Source organism: Xiphophorus hellerii, chromosome 24 (genome assembly GCF_003331165.1).
Source record: "Xiphophorus hellerii strain 12219 chromosome 24, Xiphophorus_hellerii-4.1, whole genome shotgun sequence".
Taxonomy (NCBI): Eukaryota; Metazoa; Chordata; class Actinopteri; order Cyprinodontiformes; family Poeciliidae; genus Xiphophorus; species Xiphophorus hellerii.
The window spans coordinates 3,419,367-3,436,550 of NC_045695.1; the positions used below are offsets into that span (position 1 = coordinate 3,419,367).

General features: G+C 47.1%; 2 protein-coding genes across 2 annotated transcripts in view; both read left to right on the forward strand.

Annotated features, from left to right (window-relative positions):
- Positions 1 to 17,184, forward strand: part of LOC116716201 (nuclear fragile X mental retardation-interacting protein 1) — a 37,152-nt gene that overhangs the window by 12,477 nt on the left and 7,491 nt on the right. The gene's annotated exons all lie outside the window — the stretch shown is intronic.
- The window catches only part of LOC116716203 (cilia- and flagella-associated protein 47-like), a 28,417-nt gene that overhangs the window by 7,425 nt on the left and 3,808 nt on the right, over positions 1 to 17,184 (forward strand). Inside the window, 31 exon segments of the mRNA XM_032557099.1 lie at positions 68 to 145; positions 319 to 466; positions 617 to 696; positions 1,114 to 1,300; positions 1,537 to 1,541; positions 3,730 to 3,801; positions 3,965 to 4,154; positions 4,381 to 4,603; positions 5,116 to 5,233; positions 5,407 to 5,507; positions 5,605 to 5,705; positions 5,848 to 5,970; positions 7,115 to 7,340; positions 7,423 to 7,494; positions 7,596 to 7,698; positions 10,579 to 10,616; positions 11,242 to 11,323; positions 11,427 to 11,522; positions 11,598 to 11,784; positions 12,243 to 12,340; positions 12,460 to 12,576; positions 13,216 to 13,350; positions 13,513 to 13,625; positions 14,353 to 14,503; positions 14,645 to 14,733; positions 14,894 to 14,980; positions 15,186 to 15,238; positions 15,730 to 15,866; positions 16,022 to 16,115; positions 16,202 to 16,422; positions 16,536 to 16,671. Of these exon segments, the coding sequence (XP_032412990.1) occupies positions 68 to 145; positions 319 to 466; positions 617 to 696; positions 1,114 to 1,300; positions 1,537 to 1,541; positions 3,730 to 3,801; positions 3,965 to 4,154; positions 4,381 to 4,603; positions 5,116 to 5,233; positions 5,407 to 5,507; positions 5,605 to 5,705; positions 5,848 to 5,970; positions 7,115 to 7,340; positions 7,423 to 7,494; positions 7,596 to 7,698; positions 10,579 to 10,616; positions 11,242 to 11,323; positions 11,427 to 11,522; positions 11,598 to 11,784; positions 12,243 to 12,340; positions 12,460 to 12,576; positions 13,216 to 13,350; positions 13,513 to 13,625; positions 14,353 to 14,503; positions 14,645 to 14,733; positions 14,894 to 14,980; positions 15,186 to 15,238; positions 15,730 to 15,866; positions 16,022 to 16,115; positions 16,202 to 16,422; positions 16,536 to 16,671 (3,661 nt within the window).

The window sequence follows — 17,184 nt, forward strand, 5'->3', positions numbered from 1 at the left end:
TGCTCTTTTTATGTCCATTTTGACCCTTTTTTAAAAACTTTTTGTTTTGCGTGTGTGTATTTTTCAGATAGCGATGAAGACCATGAAGTCCATCCAGCTAAGAGTTGGAGGATCAGTAGAGCCTCCGAATGTAACTTTCAGCAAGGTGAGTATGATGGAGTGAAATGTTTGGTGTGGCCTCAATTCAGAATTGAATTTCTGAAATAAGATCATTTTTTGTTGACCATCCAATTTACTGACCCGTAACCGTAAGATTGGCTTGCAGCACCAACTTTTGCTAAATAATGTGTGTGTTTTTTTTTTGTCTTTTTGTTTCAGTTTAATTTTCAGTTCTGTGGAGTCCACATTGGATCTCAACAGAGGATTCCTTTCTCCATAACAAACCACTCTGCGGCTCTTTCCCAAGTCACTTTTGATCTGTCAAAATACAAAGACTTCTCAATCAAAGGCCGCCAGCCCTCCACAAGTATGTATGCACTTTAAAGTATCTCAGTTGATAAATGCTACTATGCTAGTGATGTCGTACCCAATATATATTGTCATGGGAAGAGCTAAGCCAGTGTTTTTTTATTTTTGTTTTGTCTGGTTGCTTCTGTATCTTTTTTTCGGTAAACAGAAAAGGAGCTGGGAATAACTGTGATGGAGGTTGGTAGTGGTCAGACAGAGGAGTGTTTCCTTGTCTTTTCTCCCACGCAGGTAAGATTTGCTTAACCACCTTTCTGAATGTTTGAGATTCACGAAGCATCAAAAAGATGTTGTAGGCTGATCTCAAGTGGCTACTTAGCATCTATGCTAACTATAAACCTGTGTTCAGGTTTGTATCTATGTAACTATTTTACATAGCCTGCATGCATGGCGTTTAAAGGTCTTTTTTAGCCAAATTATGACTTGATGATATGGAAAGGGATTGTTTGCTCTATTTTTCTCCACTTTGGATTAATTCTGCTCTACTTTCTGTTCGTCTATCACAAAAATGACAAAACGTGCAAGACACTATTATTTTAAGTAAATGTCTTGTGTGGGTCTCTGTTAAAATTCACCATGAAAAATAACTACTAACTACAACTACATAGGCAGTAGAAGGAGGGTAAAGACAATGTATGCTCTCTTTAGGTGACCGACTACAACTTCGTACTGCCAATAATGGTCAACGGAGTTAAATGGCCCACTTCGTTGCCCTCTTTTTTCACCTCTTCGTCTTCTACTACTCTACTGCTGACACCTGACAGCAGGAAGACTATGACGACGTCTACCACTTTATCCACAGACGAAGAACAGTCATTGTCAGTAGATGCCACAGGTGGGCTCACCGAAGTTGACGTTAGCCTGCGTTTTCCATTCCAAAACCCAGATTTAAAGTGTTCATTGTTGGAGCATCCAATTTCAACAAAGTTTTAGCAATCTTTCTGTTGTATTGTGATAGTTTATGACTTTGTTAATGACAGGAGTTTTAGAATTTAAAGTATATAAATATATATATAATCCTTTCTATTTCCCTTTCTCTTTAGCTCTGTTTGTGTCATGAGGTGTGGTGAGGGTTGGTGAGGCAAACGCTGTAGACCCAGGTTGGATGAATAATGATGATTTTAATGAAGGGAAACACACTCTAGGAACGGGCCGCACGGCCGAGCTGAAGCCAGGGCTCGACGCCGGTAGCAACCGCTAACAACACAGAAACTCGGGAGACAGAGCACACATTCGACGAGGACCCGACGGGGAACAAAGAACACAGGTGGAGTTAAATACACGGGAGGGTAATCACAGAGACGAGACACACCTGGGAACAATCAAGGGGAGGACAGGACAACAAAGAGACGCAAGGACACAAAAAACTCTAAATGAACACAGAAAACACAGATCCTGACAGTACCCCCCCCTCAAGGGCGGCTACCAGACGCCCCAAAAAAAAAAAACCACAACAAGGGTGGGCGGAGGGGCGCCGGATGGGGGGCCAGAGTCCAGAAAAACAAAAAACAACCCACCATTGTGGGCGGAAACACAGGGAGGGCCAAGAGTCCAAAAACAACAAAAAACTACCCACTGGGTGGGCGGAGGCAAAGGAGGCGGGAACCACGGAGGTGGTCCGGCGGTCGTCCGCGGCGGCGGGAACCACGGAGGCGGTCCGGCGGCCGTCCGCGGCGCTGGAGGCGGGAACCACGGAGGCGGTCCGGCGGCCGTCCGCGGCGCTGGAGGCGGGAACCACGGAGGCGGGAACCACGGAGGCGGTCCGGCGGCCGTCCGCAGCGCTGGAGGCGGGAACGCCGGAGGCGGGAACCACGAAGGCGGTCCGGCGGCCGTCTGCGGCGCTGGAGGCAGGAACCACGGAGGCGGTCCGGCGGCCGTCCGCGGCGCTGGAGGCGGGAACCCCGGGGGCGGGACCCCAGGAGGCGGTCCAGCGGCCGTCCGCGGCGCTGGAGGTGGCAATGGGGAGTCCCGGGGGCCGCCCACAGACGGCGATGATGAGCCCCGGGGGCCGCCCACAGACGGCGATGACGAGCCCCCCGAGGTAGGGTCTCTGGTGGAGCACAGGGGGTCTCGGTCGGAGCACAAGGGGTCTCGGTCGGAACGCTGGGGGTCTGGGTCTCGGGTGGAACGCTGGGGGTCTCGGTCTCGGGTGGAACGCTGGGGGTCTCGGTCTCGGGTGGAACGCTGGGGGTCTCGGTCTCGGGAGGAACGCTGGAGGTCTCGGTCTCGGGAGGAACGCTGGAGGTCAGGGTCTCAGGAGGAACGCTGGAGGTCAGGGTCTCAGGAGGAACGCTGGAGGTCAGGGTCTCAGGAGGAACACTGGGAGTCTCGGTAGGAACACAGGGAGTCTCGGTAGGAACACAGGGAGTCTCGGTAGGAACACAGGGAGTCTCGGTAGGAACACAGGTAGTCTCGGTCTCGGGTGCGCCGGCTGGAACGCCGGCTGACTCGGCCTCGGGTGCGCCGGCTGTAACGCCGGCAGAAACGGCCTCGGGTGCGCCGGCTGGAACGCCGGCAGAAACGGCCTCGGGTGCGCCGGCAGGAGCGCCGGCAGAAACGGCCTCGGGTGCGCCGGCTGGAGGTGCTGGTCCCGGAACTGGAGCGGGATCTGGGCTGGCGGAGAACCTGTGCGGCTTGGGAGGCAGAGGTTCGCCAGCCATTACGGCTAGAGCCGCCATACGCGCCCACTCTGCCTCCCTCTGCAACTCCACCAACCCCGGGTGCGGAAAGCGAGGAACCCAGTAGTCCAGCAACAGTCCCAAGCGGATGGCGAAACCGAGGCGTCGGCCGGCAGCGTACGGCTTGGCCATTGCCTCCTCATACTCGCTGATCGTTTCCGTGAGTTCCTTAATGTCTTCTGGGTCCATGATGAAAAAAAAAGCGTGCCTCACCGTACTTTCTGGTCGGGTCCTTCTGTCATGAGGTGTGGTGAGGGTTGGTGAGGCAAACGCTGTAGACCCAGGTTGGATGAATAATGATGATTTTAATGAAGGGAAACACACTCTAGGAACGGGCCGCACGGCCGAGCTGAAGCCAGGGCTCGACGCCGGTAGCAACCGCTAACAACACAGAAACTCGGGAGACAGAGCACACATTCGACGAGGACCCGACGAGGAACAAAGAACACAGGTGGAGTTAAATACACGGGAGGGTAATCACAGAGACGAGACACACCTGGGAACAATCAAGGGGAGGACAGGACAACAAAGAGACGCAAGGACACAAAAAACTCTAAATGAACACAGAAAACACAGATCCTGACAGTTTGCCCCAGTGGAAATGTCCTCCACTCGCCTGCAGTTTGTTGTTGTGTCACATTCTCCTACATTCCCTCAGGTATTGGACCTTACCCATGCTCCCATTACTTTCCCTCTCCCCTTTTGCGTTTCAAAGCACCCTGTTTAACACGTGTCACCACCTCATGACAAATACAGCAACGCGTTCACGCCTCGGATAATTTACCGTCCTCCTCTCCTCCCCACCCTCCTTGCCTCAGCAGATCGTCGAGCTGAAAGCTAAGGGTGAACAGAGCATCTGCTGGAAAGCTGTCGCAGGAGAAGGCGTCCGTTGGTGGTTTGACCTTGGCACCGCAGAAGAGCTGTGCGCGGTGGCTCCAGCGTTTGGCATTCTCAGGCCTGGCCAGTCCGTGTGCTTGGCAGTCACCATCAACCCTGAGGCCACGAAAAACGGTGCAGTGTCACTAGCAGTCGCACCTCTAGAACGAGTGTTTCTCCATCGAAATTCATTTGAAGCTTTAAATATCACCTCTGAACTGTTCTCACTCCCAGGTGGATGGATGATATGGCGCGCAGCTTCTGTTAGAAAGCAGAAAGCGAATTGTATTTAAAGCTGCAGCATTCCGATCATTGATTTCTGTTCTAATTTTGTTTTTTGTTGTTGTTTTTTTACCCCCAGGAGAAAAAATAACCAAAGTGTCCATTCCAATGTATTTAAGAGGGGAGGGAGAGGAAGGAAGACAAATAAATGAAGAACAGCATCCTTATAGAAAGCTGTCAGTCATCATTCTCCTCAGTCGTCCAAGTATCGTCTTCTCCCCCCGTCAGATCCTCTTCACCCCTGTTCCACTGTCAAAGAGCACAGAAACCATGCTATTCTTGCAAACTGCTGGCTATCCATGGTTAGTTCACAGAGATACGCCTAAAGCTGCCATGTTTGTTTGTAAGCAGAGCAATAATGAAGATGGATTTTTATTGCATTTTCTAATTGGTGGCAATAAGCCATCTGTGCTAAGCCTTCTATGCTAAATTATAACACAGGAAACAAAGCCACAGTCACTTATTCATCTCAGAGTATTTGCTTTATTGAAATCAATCAGGCCTGGATCCATCTACTGTCATGGTGGGTTTCCTTACGTCGGAAAGCAGCAGCCTAATCGACATGCTGATTTTGTTTATGGCGGAGGATTAAAAATAATAAACATATTGCAAATAAAAACCACAACATTTTACACCTAACACATGTGACTCTGCCACCGCTATATTTCAATGTCAGGAAACTGAATTATATTGAAGTTTGTGGTTGTAAATTGTCAGAATGTGAAAACGTTAAGGAGGAAGACTCCACATCCACATTTTTTTAGGATGCTCAGTCAAGTTTGGTGGTGAGTTGTCGGCTGTTTTTCATTTGTAGCGGAACAACCATATCGGCGGAATGCGAAAAGGTGGAAACGAAGGATGGAACTAAGATCCAGCCTATTTCTGTCAACTTTCCTCATGGAAACCGTATCTATACCCAGAACATCAGCGAGGTAAAAGTTGATGTGGCCTGCTAATCATAACGGCAGGCCACATCAAAACAAAAAAAACAACAACACAATTTTGTTGTTATTTGCAGTTCAGTTTTGTTAGAAATTGCACTGAGATACAGATTTGGAAATTCTTCTACTAAATTTGTTTTAATCTGCTGTCTTCCAACCTACAGGGAACCAAAGTTATCTCTCTACTGTGTGAAGTGTCGTTCTGCTCTGCTGTCCCGGTGTCATTGTGCACAACCGTCACCTTCAGTGACCACATGAAAAACAAGTAACCTTGTTTGTCTGTAGTTTAGTTTGGTTTTAGAAATCTTCAATCTCTCCCTTCAACTTTTTTTTCTGTTTTTTTTTGCGTTTCACTTCTTCAGATTCAAGATTAAGGTGTGTGCAGTTGCTGAGAACTGTCTGCTAACGGCCTGGCCCTACTTGGCGATACACCACAACCATCAACATGTAGTTCTGCAAGCAGGTACTGCACTGAGAGAGCTATATAAACAGAGGGGGGAAATGAGTTCATGTGCTGCCTAAGTTATCTGAAGGCGGGCTGAAATAAATTAAACTAGAATCTGTTCTGATATTTTTTTGCTTCTGATTTGAAATATTTCATGAAGGAGCCACATCTGTGGAGGCTATTCTTCTGAACTATAACACACCAAGTCCCGCATCTGGCCCGATCACATCGTCATCCTCGTCGTCATCGTTTGACCACTACAGCTCAGCATACTGCACCTCAGGTCAGAAATGACTTCTGTGTGGGGGATACAGCTGTGGTAAAAAGTCAAAGTATTAAACATACAGGGAATCAAAATCACATTTCTCGCCATGCCCCAGTGAAACAAAAAACTTGAAGAGATCACATCAAATAAGAATAAATTAGGATAAATAGTACTAAAAACTGTTTTCCTTGTTCCTTAAAAAAACATAATAATATTTAAAAATCCTGTAAACCAGATACCATGTACAATTTTACAAACACAAACTCTTGCATAGTTAACAATGTAGTTAAGAAATAAGTTCATACTCTTAACTTCTAAGACCACAATACGCAATTTGAAAAACTTACTGTCTTTGTATTTAAGAGCAGTGTCTTGATATAATGTCCATACCGCATTAACTTTCTCCTGTGTTAGAGACTTTAAAACTCTTGAGACTGAGGTGGAGGCTCGTCTTTGTGCAGGATTAATAACCTTAAATAGCAAGAGCTACCATGGAATAGGTTAATTTAAAGTTCATGTGTAAAACGTTGCCCAAAGTCCAGACATAAAGCCAATCAAATTGTCTAACAGGACTATATTCACAGATGCTCTCCAGCTTATTTGATTCAAATTGAGAAAAAGGGCTGCAACTCTGCACTTTCTCACATCATTTGCACATGCAGAAACAGGTGTTACTAGTGAATGCAGAAAATGCAGTTTACGGAACTTTTCCGGTGTAATTTTGGCGCCCGCTTTAGCATGGCACCCGTATGCATTTTGTATAATGCATATCCCCTTTGAGCGCCTGTGCTAACAAACTGTTTCAACATAGTATTGACTCAGGGGAGCTAAATACAATGGCACAACACAATCTTTGAATTGTATATGTTTTTTTTTTGTGTGTTTTTTAAAAATAAGTCTAGCATCTTTGCTTCACTTCAGTGTGCTACTTAGTGTTGGTCCGTTCTGTTACATAGAGATCCAGGAGAAAGCAATGGAGTCTGTGGTTGTGAAATCAAAAACAGTTAAGGATATAGCTGTAACAATGGCTACTGGATGTAGGCGCATTGGGATTTGTCTCTGAGTGTGCCTCAGGTTTTACAATCCAGAATATAACATTTCAAATCAAAGACCCTGAATGACCAGTTTCATTTCACACTAAAGTGTCATCTTCCCTTTTCAGATACCTTGTCAAATTGTCACAGTATGGATGAACAAACCAGCAAAGATGACAATTCCTCTTCTAAAAGTGACACCCCAGCCAGTCTTTCTATCCCAAGGTTCCCTGTTGCCAGGTCAGAAGAAACAAAATTTTACCAGAAAGTATTACTGACTGTAGAGAAGTGGTTTAGCCTCTATGGATGGCCCAGTGGAACAAACCCCATATGTGTACCTCACAGTCTCAGAAGGTAACATTTGACACATAACCCCACAAAGCTGATTGTTTTGAAAGCCATCTGCTGTAGCGTTCCCCTCACTGTCTCCATTCAGAGTTGTGTTTGCAGTTCAAACAAGCGACTCCATTGGGCGAGCGTTTAGTGTCACCCAAAATAAAGATACAAGGTGTGTAGGGATGACACTCAGTGATTTAAAGTATTATTCCAGTTGTTTGGCTGTGCTTGCTTCTGAAGTCTCAAAAAAACTATACAATTTTTGCACTGTAGGTCTGTAGTGGATATGCTTGAGCATTTGACCGGCAGAATGATACCTCGTATCCCTATGTGCCAAACATTTTCAAAAGATATACACCAGCGCACTACTCAGCTTGTCATGAAGTGCGGGTGGAGTTGGTGAGGCAGACGCAGCGGACCCAGGTAAGATAAATAAGTGGATTTAATGATGAATGTCCAGAAACACAGTCCAAAATAACGGGCAGCACGGCCGAGCGGAAACCAGGGCTCGACACCGGTAGCAACCGTACAAAGGAATGGACACGGAACAACACGAACGCACATTAGACGAGGACCCGACGAGGAACAAAGAACACAGGTGGAGTTAAATACACAGGAGGGTAATCACAGAGACGAGACACACCTGGGAACAATCAAGGGGAGGACAGGACAACGAAGAGACTTAAGGACACAAAAAACTCTAAATGAACACAGAAAACACAGATCCTGACAGTACCCCCCCCTCAAGGGCGGCTACCAGACGCCCAAAAAAAAAACCACAACAAGGGTGGGCGGAGGGGCGCCGGATGGGGGGCCAGAGTCCAGAAAAAACAAAAACACAACAAGGGTGGGCGGAGGGGCGCTGGACGGGGGGCCAGAGTCCAGAAAAACAAAAAACAACCCACCATCGTGGGCGGAAACACAAGAAGGGCCAAGAGTCCAAAAACAAAAAACTACCCACAGGGTGGGCGGAGGCAAAGGAGGCAGGAACCACGGAGGTGGTCCGGCGGTCGTCCGCGGCGGCGGGAACCACGGAGGCGGTCCGGCGGCCGTCCGCGGCGCTGGAGGCGGGAACCACGGAGGCGGTCCGGCGGCCGTCCGCGGCGCTGGAGGCGGGAACCACGGAGGCGGTCCGGCGGCCGTCCGCGGCGCTGGAGGCGGGAACCACGGAGGCGGTCCGGCGGCCGTCCGCGGCGCTGGAGGCGGGAACCACGGAGGCGGTCCGGCGGCCGTCTGTGGCGGCGGGAACCACGGAGGCGGTCCAGCGGCCGTCCGCGGCGCTGGAGGCGGCGATGATGAGTCCCGGGGGCCGCCCACAGACGGCGACGACGAGCCCCCCGAGGCAGGGTCTCTGGTGGAGCACAGGGGGTCTCAGTGGGAACGCCGGGAGTCTGAGTCGGAACACTGGGAGTCTTATGAGGAACGCAGGGGGTCTTGGTCGTCGGGGTCTCGGAAGGAACGTAGAGGGTCTCGGGAGTCGGTGTCTTGGAGGGAACGTAGAGGGTCTCGGGAGTCGGGGTCTCGGAAGGAACGCAGAGGGTCAGGGTCTCAGGAGGAACGCTGGGGGTCTCGGTCTCAGGAGGAACACTGGGGGTCTCGGTCTCAGGAGGAACGCAGAAGGTCAGGGTCGGAACGCAGGGAGTCTCTGAAGGAACGCAGGGAGTCTGAGTCGGAACGCAGGGAGTCTCGGAAGGAACGCTGGGGGTCTGGGTCTCGGAAGGAACACTGGGAGTCAGGGTCTCAGGAGGAACGCTGGAGGTCAGGGTCTCAGGAGGAACGCTGGAGGTCAGGGTCTCAGGAGGAACGCTGGAGGTCAGGGTCTCAGGAGGAACGCTGGAGGTCAGGGTCTCAGGAGGAACGCTGGAGGTCAGGGTCTCTGGAGGAACGCTGGAGGTCAGGGTCTCTGGAGGAACGCAGGGGGTCAGAGTCGGAACGCAGGGAGTCAGAGTCGGAGCGCTGGGGGTCTGGGTCTCGGAAGGAACACTGGGAGTCTCGGAAGGAACACTGGGAGTCTCGGAAGGAACGCCGGCTGACTCGGCCTCGGGTGCGCCGGCTGGAACGCCGGCTGACTCGGCCTCGGGTGCGCCGGCTGGAACGCCGGCTGATTCGGCCTCGGGTGCGCCGGCTGGAACGCCGGCTGATTCGGCCTCGGGTGCGCCGGCTGGAACGCCGGCTGATTCGGCCTCGGGTGCGCCGGCTGGAACGCCGGCTGATTCGGCCTCGGGTGCGCCGGCTGGAGGTGAGCCGGAGCGGAGCCTCGGGGCCGGCTGCGGGGGCGAGCCGCAGCGAAGCCTGGGAACCGGCTGCGGGGGCGAGCTGCAGCGGAGCCTGGGAACCGGCAGCGGAGGTGACAGCTCCGGAAGGCGACGAGGGGCCGGGTCCACCGGCGGCTCACGTCGCTGTCTCCGGGCGGCCTGGGGTGCGCCGGCTGGAACACCGGCTGATTCGGCCTGCGGTGCGCCGGCTGGAACGCCGGCTGAAACGGCCTCGGGTGCGCCGGCTGGAACGCCAGCAGAAACGGCCTCGGGTGCGCCGGCTGGAACGCCGGCAGAAACGGCCTCGGGTGCGCCGGCTGGAACGGCCTCGGACAGAGCTGGAGCTGGATCTGGGCTGGCGGAGAAACTGTGCGGATTGGGAGGCAGAGGGTTACCTCTCAGCACGGCAGCCGCCGTCAGGCACTCCCCCTCTGCCTCCTGTTGCAACTCCGCCAGCCCCAGATGCGGAAGTCGCGGGATCCATTCGTCCAGCAGGAGGACCAGGCGTGTGGACGTATTCAGCCGCCGTCGGGCTGAATACGGACTTGCCAAGACCGCCAAATAGTCCTCGATCGCCCCCCATAATCCCTCTGGGTCCATAAGGAAAGTGGGCCTCACCGTTCAGTTTGGTCGGGTCCTTCTGTCATGAAGTGCGGGTGGAGTTGGTGAGGCAGACGCAGCGGACCCAGGTAAGATAAATAAGTGGATTTAATGATGAATGTCCAGAAACACAGTCCAAAATAACGGGCAGCACGGCCGAGCGGAAACCAGGGCTCGACACCGGTAGCAACCGTACAAAGGAATGGACACGGAACAACACGAACGCACATTAGACGAGGACCCGACGAGGAACAAAGAACACAGGTGGAGTTAAATACACAGGAGGGTAATCACAGAGACGAGACACACCTGGGAACAATCAAGGGGAGGACAGGACAACGAAGAGACTTAAGGACACAAAAAACTCTAAATGAACACAGAAAACACAGATCCTGACACAGCTGCTACAACAGAATGAAGCTATGCTGGAATTTCTCAGGTAGGCTCAACAAATGCACAAATAAGCCTGTTCCTGTTTATCATATAGCTCATTTAAAGGTTTCCTGCCATGGAAATAGTTTCAAAATTTTGTTATACCACGGAAGGTGCATTCACACCAGCCCCTGTATAGCCTCGTTTAATCAAACTTTGGTTTGTTTGTCTAGAAAGCTCAGTGTGTTTGGGGAGGTGTGAACACGCCATCAAACTTTGATGCAAACCGAAACCTCCACCCCCCTAAATCTAGTCCGCCTAAAAACCTAGGTCTCGGTGTGGTTGAAGTGAACTCTGGCACTGTTTGAATGCATGTGTGAATGCAAGTGCTCCAGAGACTGCTCAAAAAGCAGGAAGTGGACGATAGCGCAGGGCATTCTGCATAAATACAACCACAAAGAAAGATGCTAGTGTGCCGCAAGTTGGAGAAATGGCTCTTGGTCTTTGCCAAAGAAAACATAAACTTCCGCTCATTGTCGCTATCAATACTTTTAAAAGATATTATTTATGATGCCATGCTAACACATGCACATAACACATCGCAGAGCTGTTGAAAATTCTTTTCCCGCATTAACAAAATACAAAAATGTCACTTTAAAAAAAATTTTTGCCAACCAAAATCATGTCTTCAGGGTGCAGGGAGCCCGTCTTTGTCACATCAAGCCTGAGTACCTGCTGGATGTTGCGGAGTTTAAGCACTGGTGCTCCTTGCAGGTATTGACTTACTTGCACATAAACAAACCTTTACCGCAGTACAGTTCTCTATCCTGATTGTTGAACATTGATCCTATTGTAAGTCTATGTTTGTGATTCTCAGGAAAAAGACTCAGAGAAATACTTGGATTGTAACTTTTTTGACTTTTGGTCTCTGAGCAAACGCTCATGGACTGATGTGCTCCTGCAGATCTACAAGGTTATATGTCGTTCCAATCTTCAATGCACATCAGTTGCTGAATACCTTTATTGAACATCACTGCCCATATGTCAGGTTCTGGTGTTGAGTCATGTACCAGAGGACACCCTACATGAACCTTTGTACCCCAGGGACACAGAGGACGCCCTTCTTGATGGCTCCCATGCTCTGACCAGTACCATCTACTCACTACGGGAGCTTCACTTGCTGTCATGGCTTAACATGAACTACCAGAAGATGAGGAAGATCGTGTGGGAAGCAGGTAGGGTTTATGTCTGAAGTCGCCATTGAATATTATCCGCAGGTATAGGTAAGCCTACTTTGTCGCTGTACCACATAAAACTGTACAAATATGGACAATTAGGCCTAAAACAGTTTCTTACTATATTTTCAGAAACAATTTTTTATACTTAACCCTCCTGTGGTCTCAAGAGATGCTGTCATTTCGATCCCAGAAGTTTTTTCTTCTATGCGCAGGCGCATTGACGCCATGTGCGCTTTCACATGTTTTTTTTTTTTCTTTTTGTTTTTTGTGTGTGTGTGTGTGTGTGTATGTAGTTTTGGGAATTGACGGTCTGATGGGACAGCCCTAAGACCACGGGAAGGCTAAACATGTTGCTAAAACTCTCGTGACAAAATAAATCTCTACCCATTTGTGTCTCTTTTTGGATTGTCTGTGTGTCAAAAATAAATATTTCTTGAATTACTATGACTTCTCAGGTAGAGTCCCAACATCACGCTGGATCGTTAATTTTGATTTGGACTTCGCAGATGGTCTGGTGCTTGGTGCGCTGATTGCCGCTCACTGCCCTTATCTGGTATGTGTTTAATAAACAATTCTGTTTCTGCTGTATGGAATGTTCCTAAAACTGTGAGTTTGCCCTGCTGTTGAGTTCATTTTGATTAGACTTACTTGTTGAGTTCCTAATTACTACAGATAAGAAGCCACTTCCGGAGGATGTACACCACACCTTGCAACTCGCCGCAGATCTTTCACAATAGCATTATTGTGATTCAAGCTTTAATTTTACTTGGTCTCAGCTTAAACATGAAGGTAAAGAACAAAAGCCAACGGTTTCATGTTTAATAGAATTGCAGCTTTTGAACAATTGTCAAGCAATCAACTCTTTATAAGTGGGCAAACAAAGAGAAGTTTATGTAAATCACAAATATTTCAATTCACCACCTAATTATGTCAATTGTTAATTTTTAGTAAGGATTTTTTTTTGTATTCCCCTATTAATGTGTAAAAAATAAAATGTGCAACATTTGTTTCAATTTCCCACTTCTTTTCTATTGTGAAAGAAGAAAATGTTTTTTGTTATCGGACATTTTCAAAAATAGCAAAGCAATAAAAATAAGACTGCACTTTCATAAAGTAACAAAAACAAACTACTCCATCTGACTTTATTGATATTAAAACCAAACAAATTAAACAACAAAATGGCTGTTGTTCAAGTCCGGAAATTCATTTTGTTATCCAGCTGTAGAGAGAATAAACTCCTCCCACACTTCTCGTCACACAGCTGCTGCAGCACAGAGAAATGTTTAAACCTGGTGAAGTAACGGAAGTGAAATTAAATGAAATCATTACACCTAGCCCACATTTTGAGGAATACTGAGATATTATATTATGTTTTTTAACACAAAAATGGTATTAATCCTTTTGTGTTTTTGTCTGTGGTGTGTTTAGTCCACAGAGCTGTGTGAGATTAACCCAGTGCAGACGTTATTTCTGTGTGTTCACCTGTATGAGTCTCTTCCTCATTACATGCCATCAGAGACCCTCACTCTGTCAGGACGTCTGCACAGCACATTCAGCAAGCAGGTAGGGCACACACACACATACTGTTACAAACTCGTAACACACGCACACACACACTTGGTTCTATGATACAACAAAATCCTTGTAAGTTAAATTAATGTGAGCGCAGAGGAGACAGAAAATGGCTGAGTTTTGTTTGTCTAAACTGCTCTCTGTGAACCGCAGGTGCGCCTGAAGAACCCTTCCTCCAGGCCGCTCAGATACAAGGTCCTCCTTTTAGGAGAAGATGCCCATCTGTTCTCTGTCCCTGGTAGCTCTGTGGTCACCGTTCCCGCAGAGTACGTCTGCAGTACGACACCCGTGCAGTACAAAACAGCTGTAAAAAGTGAAAGACTACCTGCAATATTTGGAGATACTTCTTACCTCAGCTTGTGTCTAAAAACAAATTCCAAACACATTTTCCTATTCATTTTCTCATGTTCCAAAAAAAACAACATTTAAAGTAAAAAGTAGTAGTTAAAAAAATAAAATGAAAAACATTCTTTTTTTTCCATTTTCTTGTGTTTTTGCAAACACTACACAAAAGATGATGACAAGCACATTATTTTAGCCACGATTCCTTCAAAGTAAAGTACTCTGTCATGTTTAGGAATGCTCTGCATGCTTACTAAATCAGCATGAACCACTTCTGACAAATAAATTTGTTAAAAACCAAAGCTGTATTTCCAAAAATAACTTGTTTCTGATCCTGCCGAATTATGCTGCACCTCTCTTTACTCAGAGTCCAGGAACTGTAATGCAGCTCATTAAGTTGGAGCAGTTTCACTCTTGAGAGCTTGCTATAAAAATAGCCTCTTGCCCCACTTGTAAAGCTCCACCATTTCTGGGAAGAGAACTGTGTCAAAGAGCAAAGCCACTCTGATTCTGCTGACTCTTCAAAAGGTCCCAGAAAAGTGGAGCTTGAATGATAACATTAGAGAGCTATAAAAACATGCCCCCCCCCTCTCTTTCTTTTCCTTTTAACCTCTAGAAATTAAATAACACCAGATGTTGATGTTTTTGCAGGTCAGACTCTGAGCTGACCGTCCAGTTCAGGTGTTGCTTCCTGCGCCCCATAAAGGCGGTTCTTCTGCTCATCGCCAGCTCTGCTTTCGGCCTCCGCTGCGCCACGCTTGCTTTCAACCTTAAGACGTGTGTCACTCAAATCACACCGATAGTGAGTAGGATTTGTCATAGATAAAGGGAAAGATTTTCAGTCTGCATCTGGTAGTCGCGTGGCAGTCGTTACCTGAACTTCTTGCTGCTAGTTTTTTATTTTATTTTTATTTTTTTGCCTAACTGAGTTTCTACTTTCCAGAATTCACTCCAGTTGACTTCCCCATGTTACCAACTCAAAGTGATAAATGTGCCACTGACCAACAATTTCAACAAAAAAGCTTATTTCAGGTAAGTAACTGAAGACAAACTGAACAACAGGCAACCACCCAAATGTAACAGTGGCAATTTGCATGCATGTTCATTGAAATATAGCCCAAAAAGTACTGGATTCAAGTGACTGGAATGCAAAGTTTTCTGGAATAAAATTATGCTTGCTTTGTTTGTTTAGGGTGGTGCTAGTGGAGTCTTCCTACAACCCACTTGGGCCTGAAATGAGAAAAGATAGGCTTTCTCAACAAAAGTCACCTAATGACAGGTGAGGAGCACTGCTAACACTTTCCAGAGAACACACACAAGCTAAAACCAAGCACTTGAAAGCCTCACATCAAGATTGGTGAAGAACCCACACCAATTTAAGGTTCAAGAATAACAATCTTAATGTTAGTATTAATGTTAACATGAAGGATGTTCAGTTAGTCTTTGTTGATTAGCTTTCTTTCTTTCTTTCATTCCTTGTTCAGTGAGAAGGAGAAGGATGCGACTTCCGATACGGTTGGTGGAGCTCAGTTTGAAGGTAAGCGAGAAAGAAATACTCCACAACATAAGTACGATCCTGTAAACTGTTGCTTTATGCACAATCAAATGAAAATGGAAACATTTGTGAAATGTTTAACACCAAACACCATAGATATGTATAAAAACCATGCAATTTAAGGAGTGTGAACTTTGTGCCTAGCATAGCGGGATATAACATGTCACACTGTACTATAACATATTTAATTATAACTACACCAAATGGACAAATGATATTACGACTGCAAAACAAACCCACATCGAATGCTATATGGAAACATATTTCAAGTTTTATCATATTTGGACTTTCATATTAGATTTTGAAAAGTTTTCTTCTTGATGCAAGTCACTATAAATAACCGTTCTCGAAATGACGTGCTGTTTGTACGACTGTTTCCTGATTACCACACGAATACGATTTGTACCTCACTCACTAAAGCAGCCTATATATTGATCCAGTATTTCTTCCTTGTACTCTGCTGGCCTGCACAGAAGGAGAAAACAATGAGTTCCTCAGTACAGAGAGGACTGTTTATCTGAAGCCAGGCCAGCCAGGCAATCTGAGGATACTCTACATGCCCTTCTTTATAGGAACCAAATACTGCTCTGTGCTGCTGCTCTCCCCCCAGGTCTGAATTCATTTACTTTTTCAAAACTTTTGTACTGGAACTCTGTTGTTTCCACATATCATTGGAGAAAGTTACGGGAACATTTTTAGACTTTGTACAGTTTGTATGCTGCCATTTTGTTTCTTTCTGAAACACCTCGACCTCGTCCTCTTTAGGTGGGAGATATGGTGTATGTGGTGAAGGCTACATCAGAAATTCCGCTTCCTTCCCCCCTTCCCGCGAGTCCAACTTTAATTCCAGGGAAGTCTGGTAAGACCTCAGGATTCCTTACGTTCCAAGCCGTAACGTTCTTATTTTTCGTCTTCCTTACTTGTTTTTTGTTGCTCCTGTAACAGACACATGTGGGTCTTTCCTAAGCTTTCAATGTACGGTTGGAGAAGTTTATGAGGAGATGCTGCGGGTGCCTCTGGTTAACAAGTCTCTGGAGGACGCTCTAGCTGTCTGGGCTCAGCATTGCATTAGCGCTAAAGAACGCGGGAGACGGATTCTGACGCGCTCTTTGCACAGCAGTACAGTGAGAGCAGACATAGCCACGCAGAAGCACCTCAAATGTTCGGTACAAAAACACACGCGCACACCCACGCACACACACTTAAAAAGTAGAGGCTTCTGCTGTGGATTATTGATGTCATCCATGTTTCACTTTTGCTCTTATTCTCTTTGAATCAGCTCATAGAAAGTATTTACTACAATGAAGCGTTGCGGTACAAAGTGGAAGTTTCTTTGCCGCATTTCTTTGATCTTCCCAAGACTGTTACCATACCTGTAAAAGAAAGCATAAATGTACCATGGGACGCTTTAACAGGTACACGCACACACACGCCTACACACACACCCCTACACACACGCACACACACATTACATCTGCGAGTCAGTTGTCCACTTGGGTATCAAAACACCCCACCTCAAGAAACCAGAGTAGCACATTACCCTAAACCAGTCTTTTTCAAACTGCGGTCTCTGAACCACTGGTGGTCCATCGGCGCCCCCTAGTGGACTGCATGTAAATAACCGTTTATTTGCCGTGACTTGAGCTGAAAGTGCGACGCTACAGTTAGCTTGCCAAGGGATAGCTTACCAAAGCTATTAAAAATGATTGTTTTTAATGGAAAAAACGCCTCATCCTAGAGCAAAAAATGTTTTTTCGAAAGTGCCTCATTTCCATTAAAGGAATTTATTTTTATAGTTCCAGTTTGAATTTTACAGTCAATCGATAAGCTACAAAGTGAAATTCCTCTCCTTTATTATGTTGCATTTTATTTCTCCTACACTTTATTTAAACATGGGAGCCATCTTGAAGCGGGTTCAAAGTGTCGGT